The sequence below is a fragment of the Propithecus coquereli genome, unplaced genomic scaffold (assembly GCF_000956105.1).
Source record: "Propithecus coquereli isolate 6110/MARCELLA unplaced genomic scaffold, Pcoq_1.0 Scaffold358, whole genome shotgun sequence".
In the NCBI taxonomy this organism is placed as follows: Eukaryota; Metazoa; Chordata; class Mammalia; order Primates; family Indriidae; genus Propithecus; species Propithecus coquereli.
In genome coordinates, this window is record NW_012149263.1 from 61304 (window position 1) to 74032 (window position 12729).

General features: G+C 53.1%; 1 protein-coding gene across 2 annotated transcripts in view; it reads right to left on the minus strand.

The window, feature by feature from the left end:
* Positions 1-12729, minus strand: part of LOC105816230 (xaa-Pro dipeptidase) — a 108573-nt gene that overhangs the window by 55284 nt on the left and 40560 nt on the right. For both annotated transcript variants that reach the window (XM_012651587.1, XM_012651586.1), the window contains exons 8-9: positions 10134-10209; positions 9135-9181 (exon numbers count right to left, since the gene is read on the minus strand). In XM_012651587.1, the coding sequence (XP_012507041.1) occupies positions 9135-9181; positions 10134-10209 (123 nt within the window). The remainder of the gene's footprint in view (positions 1-9134; positions 9182-10133; positions 10210-12729) is intronic.

The window sequence follows — 12729 nt, forward strand, 5'->3', positions numbered from 1 at the left end:
GTAAAAGAGAACAAAGAAAACTTCAATTTTCCAAAGACAGAAAAATTTTTTAAAGCCACAAAGAAAAAACAGAAACCAGAAAGCACAAAGTAAGACGCCAGACGAGACTGCACAGTAAATTCAAACAGCTCTCCTGCCACAGGGCGGCCCTCCATTTGGAACAACGAGGAAACTGCAACTTATAAATAACGCATTGAAAAAAAGGCTTAAAAATAAAGGAATAAGCAAAGACGTACCAGGAAAATGTAACAAAAAGAAAACATATAATAGCAATAACAGTATCAGATAAAGTCAGATTTAAGACATAGATTAAATATGTAAAAACGGGTTTCTTATAAGCTGGAAAAGAGTAAAATAAATAATAAAGATGTACCAATCATCGATCTTTATGCCTCAAACAACTTATCATGGAAAAGAATAAAACAAAACCCGTTAAGAACCACAAAGAAGAATTCACAAAACTGCCTCCCTAAATCTTAGAGCGAATACACGAAAATACGGGAGGTCTCAGGTAATGAGCCTGATTAATGCACACCAAAGTATGTTCTCTAAAACCAAACATTAAACACTTTCCAGCATTCCATAAAATGCTGACAAAAATATTTTTAAACAGGCCCCAAAGAAAAATCTCAAAATTAAAAAACAAACGAACAAAAATGTTTACAATCTGCATTCTCTACGAACTACACTGGTGACAAAACCAGTAACTAATAACAAAAAGGCAACCAACAAAAATTCAGCTACTTCATGAGCTGCATTTTATCTGGGAAAAAGAAAAAGCTCAAGCACAGCTATCAGGAAATGAAAACAAATACACTAGTGCAATTCTTGGGTTAAAAAACAAATCAATCCAAACTTATTAGGATATGGCCAAGGGAGTATTTCAAAATAGCCCAAATCCATTTATGAATAAAAGAGAAAAAAACAAAAATGAATTAATATTCAACAAAACAAATTAAAAGATGGATATTCAAAACAAGCTTCAGAAGAGAGGAGAAAGGATTTAATGATAAAATTGGAAATCGATGAGTTAGACAAACAGTAGGACCGAAAAATAAATTTAAGAACTGATTTTATGAAAAGACCAATAAAACAGATAAAATTCTAGCAACGCCAATCCATAGAGGAATAACATGAATATGTAACGTTAGGAATGAGAAAGGAAAGAGAACTGCAGACACAGATACAGCTCTTTAAAAACTTGAGAGTAAAATTGGTAACTTGGTTCTAATTTAAAATCCTTGATGCAAACAAAAACTTTGCAGGAAAATACAACGTATTGACTTCTAAGCATGATAAAATCAAAATAACACAAACCCATAAGAAAACCTGAAAAGTTACCAAAGAAACTCTCCCCAGAGAAACAACAGGTTCTGATAGATTCAAAGGACTTCTTTATACCTTGAAGGAACAGCCAGGCCCTGTGTTTCCTGAATTGTTCCAGAATACAGAAAAATGTGGAGGGGGGAGTTTCCCAAAGCATGATCTCAAAAACCCTGATCTCAAAGCATGACTAAGAGAGCTTAAAAAAAAAAGGGAATTATAGCTCAGTCTCCTACTTTGAGCCTGCGTAAAATGCTAGTTGAAGGATAACAACAGAACGAACACGATGCTTGGTAGCTGTCAGGCCTGCTCCATCTGTTCTGCGTGCCGCGCACACACGCACACACCATCGCACTGAAGCTTGCCGCGTCCCGCTTCACGGATACCGCGTCTTTGCACAAATCGAAGGTCTCTGGCAACCTTGCACCAAGCAAGTCAACTGGCGCCATTTTTCCAACAGCACATGCTCACTTGGTGTCTCTGTGACAGCGTTTTTTAGCAATAAAGTGCTTTTTAATGAAGGCGTGTACATTTTTTAGACATAACGCTATTGCCCTTACTAGACTACAGTATGGCATAAACATAACTTTTATGTGTACTGGGAAACCAAAAAATGCGTGTCACTCACTTTATTGCAGTGGTCTGGAACTGAACGAGCAATATCTCCAAGGAATGCCTGTATATTAATTCCTCAAATCCTCTTAACCATGCTGTGAAGTGCTATTGTATTCCTTTTTCCAGATAAGGGAATTGAGGAACAGTGGTATCAGTCTGCCCAAGGTCACAGGGCTGGTAAGTGGCAGAGCCAGGACCCAAGTCAAGGACACCAGTCTCTAGAGACCCTGCTCTAACCTCTGTACTGTGTTGCCTCCGATTTGGGCTCACAAAAATAGTCATCTGCCATGACAAAGCAGGCCGCTGGCTCCGCACGAGGAAGTCAGGTCGTAAAACCCATCTCAGGCACACCCAGCGCCCCATCGTGGTTTCTAATTCCATTCTCCAGCAAAAGGCACCAGGGCTGCTTGGAGAACGGCCGATTCTAGGGAGGTAGCAGACACACAAGAGGAGCCTGGAGCACCTTACGGTGCCAGGAAGGAAGTGCTCACAATGCCAGACAGGAGGGGTGTCTCAAAGGGACATCGGAGCCAAACAAAAGCTCTCAAGGCCCAAAGTTGGAATGAGTTGAGCAAGAAAATAAATAATGTAATACTCGAGTATAATCCAAAGTGTAAAATAAACATCCACGACTCTATACAGATAGAAGAAAATGGCTGAAGAAACAAATAAATGAAGGAGAAATTTGTACAGAAGATTACAAACAATGGACGCACACACTCCCCTTCAAGGACCCAGAGCACGACGCCCCACCCCGCAAGCGTGGGCCGTGCGTAGTGACTTCCTTCCAAAGAGCGCGGTGTAGAAAAGTGGGCAGGAAAGGCACAGTGGGGACACCTGACAAACAGCACGCTACCAGGGGACCAAGGTCAGCATCAGCAGCGATAAGTCACGTTGGTAGTATGTACCCTTGATATGACGTGAGGACAACGGCCCTTCTGTGATCTTCCTCCCAATAACCCAGAACCCCAGTCCAACCCTGAGAAAAACTAAAATTGAAAGCTATCCTTCAAATTACCTATTAGTCCTCCTCGAAACCATCAAGGCCGTCAAAACCAAGGAAAGTCTGAGCAATCGTCACAGTCCAGAGGAGCCTAAGGGACAACTAGATGTAATGTGGGCCCGGAAGAGGAGACCCCAGGAGAGGAGAAGGGCCTTACCCAACAGCTGCGGCAGCTGCAACAAAGTATGGACTTCAGATGACAATGACACATCAATGTCATTCTGAGTGGGGACAAATTTTCCATAATAATGTTAAAAACAGGGAAAATAGGCCCAAGGTAGATGGGACATCTCTAATATTCCAGGAACTTTCCTGTGATCTAAAACTATTCAAAAATAAAAAGCTTATTAATTGCTTAAAACAAACACACGCACACAAAGGCCACGGGAGACGCCGAAAAAGCAGCTTATACAATCTGACATCCTTCCCTGATAAAACCTCCCGGTAAGCCAGGAAGAAAACACTACCTCCTTAAACTCACGATAAATATTTATCTGAAATCGATAGTCAGTATCAGTTTTAATGGTGCAACGCCAGAGGCAGATCCATAAAGATGCCTCCTGGCACCGCGGCGGTGCCTTAATGTGGCTCTCCAGAGGCGAGTCCCTGGCATTTGAAAAGAGCACGCTGACCTCTGTTGGCTGCGCCCCAGCAGCTCTAATGGGGCCCGCATCGACCGGGCTGTGTGTGCAGCGAGCCCGGCCCCTGGCTGGACACCAAGCTGGTGTGTGCCCCGAATGTGCCCCTTCCCAGTTACTCTCAGAGGCAGAAGGAGCCACCCCTGCTGTAAGCCCCAAGTCCTACAGCCCCTCCACCCCCCGCAGAGGCCCCAGCTCCACGCTCAGACACCAGGCTCTGCTGCATCTCATGGATAGAGGGACGCTCCCCAGCGTGTCCCTCCCTGATGCTGGGCAGTGTGGACAGAGAGCGGTGGGTAAGCACAAGGCCGGCTCCGGACTCTGAGGAATTCTCCACCCAAGGCAGCCCTGGTGTGGCTCAAATGCCCTGAGGTGTGGCCAGCCAGGGTGCAAGACCCAGGGGCTGCCTTTCTGGGCACTGTACCTACAGTGGGGGTTTCCTGGCCTCTCTCGTGATGGGCTGTGGCCTGTCTCCGACAGCCAAGGATGTGCTGGCAGTAAGCCCACTCCGAGCCTTCCAAGGCTAAAAGGGGGCTTCTCCATACCCAGACCCAGGGTCTCAGGGGCTGGGCCACAGCCCTCATCCCTCAATGCAGCCAACGGAGAGGTGTGTCCGCTATGGAAGGTGCCGTGCGCTGCCCTCGGACGGTGACCAGGCCCAAAAGAGGGGACCATCACATCTGTTCTTACCTGGGGGCTCAGGTCTCAGAGGTTGCTTGGACCCAGACCTACTCCAAAAGTGCCCCGAACAAAGCTCCAGCACCCCTTATGGGGGTAGGAAAACTGAGGGCAGCCTCCTGATGCCCAGGCTGAGACCAGGTTAGGCCAGACCAGGTGACTGGAAGCCATGCATCTCCAGAACCTGCCAGAAGGAGGCCAATAGGGACCTCTTGGTGACCTCCAGCGCCAATGAAACATGGATCCTCTGCATGACTCACGTGTGTGGGGGGTCCCAACACTGGTCAGAGACACACAGGGCCACGTCTGGTCACAGGCCCAGTGCGCCCAGCAGGACACCCCCTGCCAAGACCCAGGGTGGGAGGGGACGATGCAGACACAGGCACCAGGAGACCGATGGACAAAGACATGAGGGCGCCCAAATGCGAAGGCTCAGTAGCCTCCAGGGAGCTAGAAGTGCAGACGTGAGAGAGGCCAGTGCTGGGGCAGGGGGTGCAGCAAAGGGCGGGGGACGACCTGAGCTGGAGGGCGGGGACAGCGCCGGGAGGGGCAGCCTGTCTGCTGCTGCCCTGCTCCCCTGAGGCTGTCCTGCTCCCCTGAGGCCGAGCACCAGGGCTGGCAGGGCTGGGGGCTGCTACAGACTCTCCCCCCTCTCAGCTGTCCTCACTGGAGCCAGAGTTTCCAGTCCGAAAAAAGAAAGAAAAACCCGTCCTGTTTCACAAGAACGTGGCAAGAGCTTTGCCACCTGCCCCAGCTGGATACACTGAAGATCAACCTGATCCATGACTCCACGGCTTGGATGGAAGATGAGAGAGAGAGATATTGATTGATTGAGACTGTGAGTGTTAGGGGAGAAGACTCCCAGGCCATGTCCCCTCTCCTGGTCCCCACGGGCACACTGCACACACAGAACCCTGACTGGCCCCGTCGGCCCCAGGGCAGCAAAGGCAGGGAGACTCCAACAAAAAGCAGCGCACTGGGCAAGCCCCTCACTAACGAAGGACCGCGAGGACACAGGAGGCCCTATTGTCGGCTGCTGCCTGTGACATCAGAGCCCAGAAAAGCCCTGGCCTCGTGGAGGTCTCCAGACGCGTGATCACAGAAGGACCCCAGCCAGGGGAGGGGGACACGCTGTCCCTACCGCACCGCACAGAACTTCTACCCTTTAAATGGCTCTCCCGACCCCCACAGAGGCTGCCGTGAAAGGCCCCAAAACGCCCCATCGCCAGCTGGGAGAGGAAGACAGCATAGTTTCAGTTAGGGTCCCAGGCTGTTGAAACGTCAAGTTATCAATCTCCCTGTGGCAAATGTGAACCGGGCCCTGCTCACACGGCCCATGGAGCGCGCCCCAAATGAGCGTCTGCAGGCTGCAAGCTGGTTACGCCACGGATGTTAAATAACGCGAGGCGCTAAAGCGGACCGCGCGGCCGGGCCTGCGGTCAGACGCCGCAGGAGCCCGAGTGGCCCAGACGCTCACGTCGTATTGCTCCAATGCAATTTACTGCACCGCGATTGCGGAAAACGATTTTCATCTCCTCCAAAACCTCGCTCACAGGCACAGCGCGAAGGAAGAGGTATCACCAGAAATGCCATCAACTCACTTACTTTTTTTTTTTAGGAAAGATTTTTTAACAAGTCTTTGATAAAACAAACGAAAAAGATGAGGCTTAGCCCCGGGTCCCCTGGCCGGCATCGCTCGCGTCTGAGCACAGCTGTGCTGGGGCGTGGGGAGCTGTCCTCCCCCAGGACAATCAGCCCTGCCTCCAGCCTCCACCTTGGCCCCAAGTCCTCACATGCAGGACTCCTGCCCTGGCCCGGGGTCCCTGCGTGGGGCTGGAGCTGGCCGTGCTCCCGGCAGAAGGGCCGGCGGGTTTTCGGGACGCCCACCTTGCTCGCAGGGTCCTATCTGCACACACAAGAGCGGCTCGCTCACTTCCAGCCCAGCGAGTCAGCGATGCGCACGGCAGCCTGGCAGCCGCGACCTACCGGGGCAGCAGCCAGCCTGTGTTCAAAGGACCACGCCCCTGGGCAACCGACGCCACCTGCTTTAGAAGATTTCTATTCCCCAGCTAGTTAAGAAAAGAATTCTAAAGTTCCCGGTGAAACAGGAGAGAGCAGAGAAATAGCTCCAGACCTTTTCTTCTCTCTCCCGTCCATCTATCGAACCGGCCCACGCATACTTGCCGACACCAGCCGTGGGTCAGACCCTGCGCCGACAGATGAGACGCGGCCCCCACGAAGACGCCTCCAGACTCCCAAGGACACAGACCACAAAACTGTGTCACGGAGTGACGTGGGAAGTGACAGTGAAGCGTGCCCGTGGGAGGGAGTAGGGGTGGAGCTGGCGGGACAGAAAGAGGAGTCGACCCGCCTCAGGGCTCCAGACGCCCCCGGGGGCTTCGACTTGGAGGGCAGGGCCCTCCTCAAATCGGGCCGGGGACACCCCACAACATGACAGCATCCCCAGACATCCATCTTCCCACCACCTTCAGGGGAGTGGCCCTCCTAACCCTACCTGTCCTGCAGGAACGGGCTCCGTCGCTCATCCTTGTCATCTTGGTCCCCGTCCCCCAGCCCCCACACGCTTTAGGCTCGCGGGGGCCCACAGAGCAGACGGCCGTCCTGCTGAGCTGGGGCCCTGAGGCAGGCACATCTCCCACGGCCACCGGGGATGGGCGCGGCGCGGGGCAGGTGTCCCGCAGAGAGCCAACGGGCCTCGAGCTGACTCGGCATTCAGCACCCTGGAGGCGGCCGCTCCTGGCGCGCGCTCAGCCGTGGCCTCTGGGAGCTGCCCTGGTGCACGGAGGCGGCGGCAGCTGGGCCGGCCGGGGTCTTCGAGGCGGGGGGAGCGTCTGGAGGGAGAGGTCGGGCGGTCTGCAAAGTGAGATCTCCCAGAGCTCGGCTTCACTAGAGCCTCTCCTCCTACCGACAGCCAAGTGCAACGTGGGGCTTCGCTCGTGTCCCGACTTGAACAGATCAACTCTAAAAGGCTAGTTTTAGACCAATATGGGCCAGATATTGATAATATTAAGGAATTATTGTCTGGTTAGATGTGACGATGGCATGGTGGTTATGCAAACGCAAAAAATACCCTTGTCAACTGAGATACCTACTGAAGTATTTATAGGAGAAACGACAGGACGTCTGGGATTCACTATCGAAATAATCTAGTAAACAAAACCAAATAAAAAACCTGACAGGGACTTTGGGTTTCATTATACTATGATTTTGGATATTTGAAATTTCTCATGAAAAGAAAAAAAAAGACCTCCCTTACCTAGAGGGGCAGAAGAGCTGGGGACGCATTCCGGAGCCCCTGCCCCAGAGCCCACACGGCCCTGTCCACGGGCTGGGCAGGGTCAGGCCCTGAGACACGGTGGGGAGGGTGGCTCAGGACACTCCCACCCCCAGGAACCACCTTCGGAGCTGGACGCGCCGCAGCACAGGGCACAGGCTGCCACGTGCAGCGGACAGCAGGACTCCGCGCCGGGACGAGCTATTCTTGCTCCAATTTCTTGGTTATTTTTATTTGAGGCACCAGCTATGGGTCACCATGGTTCAACCCAACTGGGAGCAGGTTTCTAGGGCAGGGCCAGTCTGAGAGACCACTGTCCAGCCCACCTCCCTGGGGTGGCCCCAGAGCACTCTTCCTATCCCAGATCCTGGGGGTGGGTGGGGCAGGGACCCTGGGAAGACCAGAGCACACACCCCACACGGCAGCAGCAGACACCGACGCAAACACGGGACAGCTCTGCACGCCCCGCCCCATCCTCCTCGGCGTGACGGAGCTGGGTCTTCGACGCACACACAGTACGTGTCCCTCCTGGGATGCCGCTGCATCAGGGCAAGGCCATTTTAACCTCTTCCCGCCTGGCGGACAAAGAGAGGCGCATGGAGGCTCACCGTGCAGAACTCCTTTCAGGGTTAGACTTTGAAAAAGACCCCTGTCCCCACGCCATGGCAACAGTGACCGGAAACATCCACGCTGACCACTGCAGGCCCGATCTGACCAGCGTGGACAAAGCAAGTGGCCAGGGGCCTGGAAGAGCAACGTGGAACTGGCATCCCCCAGAACAAGCCAGTGCCCTGCACAGAGCAGGCCCCAAGGGCAGCCGGAGGACACCTGGGCCCTGCAAGGTGGTGGGGGGCGGGCAGGAAAGGAAAGCCTGGAGTAGGGAGGGGAGAATGGCGGCCTCTTCAGTGTCCCCTCCCCAGGCTTCCAGGTGGTCCATTGCTGGCAGAAGATTCTGGAATTCAGGCCTCCTGCCCCAGGACGTGGGTGACAGGGCAGCCACGGGAACAGTCTGGGTCTGACCCGGGGCTTCCTCACAAGGTGGGCGGCAGCCTGCCAACCCCTAGGGTGGGGCTCAGCCGACCAGGCCACACCCATCAGCTCCCCCCACCCCGCCCCCACTGCCTAATTGGAGCCGAAGGCCAGCGGAACTCTCCAGAGCGCTTTATGAGCCATTTAACCATCCCTCGACCCCGTCGTCCAAGCGCAGCAGACGTAACGGCAGTGTTCACACACAAAAACGCAAGCTGTTTTACTAGCGGCTCTCGGAATCGGAGTCACAAGAGCGGCCGTTTGGTAAAGTTGCCGGCAAATCGCAGAAGCGAAGTCCAAGACTGGAGTGATGGGGCACTAAACCAGCCCGAGAAGTCATCCAAGACCATCACCGCCAAACACTCCGCCAAGAGCCGGGGAGGTGGCCGCAGTGAGAAGAAAGATAATCTCTGCCCCAGATCCCGGAGACCTGCTCACAATCCCCGCTCCACGTGCGCGTGTCGCCGCGGTGCCTCATCGGCTACTTGCTCGGGGAACGTAAATTACTGTTTTTTGCATTTTAATCTTTACCCAGAGCATCACGGCGGCTTACCTTTCCAGCTCGTATTCTTTCATTCCCACTTTTACGGCCTTCATTACCTGGAGAAGGAACACGAAGCAAAGACATTTGTATCATACAGAAAAGTAACACGGCCTTGTAAATAACGTGTAGCACTTTTTCAAAAGAGCCTCTTCTTTGGAAAAAAAAAAAAAAAAGAATGATTTGTGCACACAGTGATACAGAAATGTGACAAATCAGAACTTTTTAAAGCTCCATACGGTTTATCTAAACCACCACGGAGACGTCCACGGGCAGCCGATAAACGCCGGGCGTCGGGCTACAGCTCAGGGGCAGCAGGCGGCCGAGGACCATGAAGGTTTAACCAACGTGCGCTTGGTGAATGCTTAGTGCCATGAAAGCTACGATGACGACCACTTACAGGTGTCCTTTGTCTTTCACAAAACACAGAGAGCGTTAACTCCCATGCGAGATCACCCTGGTGCATTTCCGAACACAAGCCACAACTGTCCCTAAGCAGACGACGGGCTGTCCCAGTCTCCGTGAATGTCTTTCAAGCCACACGCTTCCTTATCCCATCTCCTTCCTCTGGGAAGTGGGAAGGCTGGAAAAACCACCTGAAGATGTTTTCAGAAAACGGAGGACGGTAACCAGTGTCCCTGAGTCACAGATAAGGACAAGAGAGTCTTTCAAATGAGCTGGGAACTGCGGAACCGGGAACTGCCTGTCGGGAGGGGCAGCCCGACCCTCTTGGAAGGGAGGACTTCGTGTGGGAGATTCCCTGGGGATCGACGTCCCCCACCCCCAGAAGGGCGGTGCCTTAAAGCGAGGAACTGAGGCAGACTGTCTCCTGTCCCTGCCCTGTGCACACTGGGAGCAGAAAAGAGAGTCACCACCGTGGGAAACGTCCCGCCTCCCACGTGGCCCTCGGGGACTGGAGCCCGCCGTGCAACCACTCATCGCCACACGCTTCTCCTGCCCCACCCAGCAATGCCACCTGTCCCACCCAATCAGGGCCGGTGCCCGACTTACCTCCCGGTGGGCCTCGCTGGAGATTTTATTGGTGTAACGCAAAACCTCCAGCTCCATGTCCGTCTTAAACACGCGGCTTCAGAGAGAGAAAAACAAAGTGACAAGTCAGTGACTTCCAGCAGGGGCTGGGTGGACTCCCCCCCTCCCCGAGGGAGGCTGCAGGGCCGGCCACACCTGCCCAGCCCGGGACGGGGCGCCGTGCGAGGCTGCCAGGGCCAGAGTGGAGCCATCGAGGCCCAGGAGTGACGAGCTGCACTGGGCTGTTCTGAGGAAACCCCTGGGATGGGGAGGGAACAAAGCCCACCTGCCCTAACACCAGCCCCTAACGCCAGCCATGACGTCGGGAAGGCTGTTTCCAGTGACAAGGTCTGGAAGCTGTGTGGGTGTGGAAGAAGCCTCGCCTCTGTGGCCAGATACGGCCTGCCTCCCTGATCCTCAGTTTCCCCATGCATGGAAGGGAAATCATAGCTACATGGCAAGGCTGCTGGACCTTGATCTTAAGCACGCCACCTCCCAGGGCTCTGCCCCTTGGCTGAAGAGGCCTCTACTTTCCTCCCTGCCCCCAACCACCCAGCCACGGAGCAGCCCAGGAACGCAAGGGACTCAGACCCCTGCCTGCGACAGGGTCGGGTGGAGGGACTGCAGCCACTTTCCATGTATTTGTGCAGGCGTGGATGTGGCAGCAGCTGGTCCGCTGAGACAGGCAGGAGGCTGGAGCCGCCATGGGGGAAGAACAGATCTACGTGGGGCAGGGATCCGTGACCAGGAGACCTGCTGTCCCCTCCAGCCTGGCTGTGCCTCCTGCAGCTGGACCAGGGCTCCCCAGAGTCCCCCAGCAAACAAATGTTAATTTGCCCAAATGTCGTTCGGTTTCTGGTCCTTGCAATCAATCTCACCCCCAAGTAAGACTCACAGAGAGGAACTAAATACATGTCAGTTTTCTACCTCCACCCACTTCTTTCAAATAACTCACTCCAGGCCCACGGGCACCGACGGCAGTTGTGGGTCATTAAGCGCACAGGCGCAAGACCCAGAGCCCGGGCTCAAACCCCAGCTCCACCCCTCCCAGGTCCGGGGCTGAGATCCTCACTCTGCGCTGTGGTTCCCTCACCTGAGAAGTGCAGACAGCGACAGTATTTCCTCGCAGGCTGGCTGCGAGATCAAGAGTTCGCATTTTTAAACTACCAAGGACGGTGCCTGGCACGTAGTAAGTGCCAGGTAAGTTTGTTACGTGAACTAAAACGCAAAGTCTGCAGATCCCGCCTCAGCCGTGCTAGTCACCTTGATGCCAGACAGAATCTTCTGACGTCCTTACCAGGATGTCTTGATTCTCATCAAAAGATAGTATTTCCCAGTATTTGCAACAGGCCCAGAAAACTAGAGAACTCCCAGAAAGCAAACACTGCCTCCTTTCTTTTTAAATTGCCCTTCATTGGGACCTGCTCTGTGCTGGGTCCCGTAAGTGGCCGTGGATGCCGGCTGCACTGCCAACTTGCCCCTGTAGGACCACGGCACTCGTCCCGGCTGCTGGGAGTGGTGGCAGCCAGCCAGTCCTCTCGAAGAGGGCCCCAAGGCCACACTGCCATACTGGTCTCTACCACCTGATGGAAGAAACAAAGACCCAGCTCCCCTGCTTCATCTGGGGACATCTCTGCTGGGTCACTCCAGCTCCAAAGCACCCCATGGGATCAGCCAGGGCGTCCTTATAACCGCACTGCAGCCCAAGCCCGCACCTTCCCTCCGCTGCACGTGTGGATCCCAAGAGCATTGCTCAACATGCTTCCTGCCCACTTATCTCAGAGGCTCAGCTTCCCAGGGAACCCCACCTGGAACAGGTATTATCATCCCCATTTTACAGATGCAGAAACTGAGAGCCTTAGCTAAAATAACATCAAAGTTCTCATGACCCACTGTGCCACAATGACTCCCTTTTCCCAGCACACCACGCAAAAACAGAACTCTATACACAGACACACTACGGATCAGATATAAAGGGAAAATAAATCCTTTTTAGACATTGAAGAACTCAGAAATGGGGAAAGTACTTAAGGATGCGCTCCAGCAGAGAGAGGGAGAGAGAGAGAATGAACCAGAGAATGAGACGAGGCAACGGCATATTTTTAAAAAGTGGAATTGATTCAAAAGTATAATGAAAAGAAATCTCAGGATATGCTGAGTAGCAGGCCTAGAAAGCATCAGTAGAAATCAGAACTCGAAGTACAAGGCTCTGAACAGAACATCTATGAGAAGAATGGAATGGATTCGTTCCCACGGAGCAGGTGATGTGGTGAAGCAGATAAATGTTCCTTCTCTCAATAAGAGAAAAGAAAGGCAGATAAAAACTCCAGGAAAAATAATGGAAAGTCACATTTATTCCTATGGTACCAAAGTAATACCATGCAGATAACTTCCCAGCCCGAGGGGGAAAATCTAACCCAGTGGTCGATCTTACAATCCTTAACGGTGGTCAGCTAAATAACACAGGACGATAGCAAATACACATCACCTCGGATGTATTTTAGCAAATATTTTAAACTTTATGGCTTTAGATCTAACTTCCACTTTGCAAGAAATATGGGGACCGAGGAACAAGCTC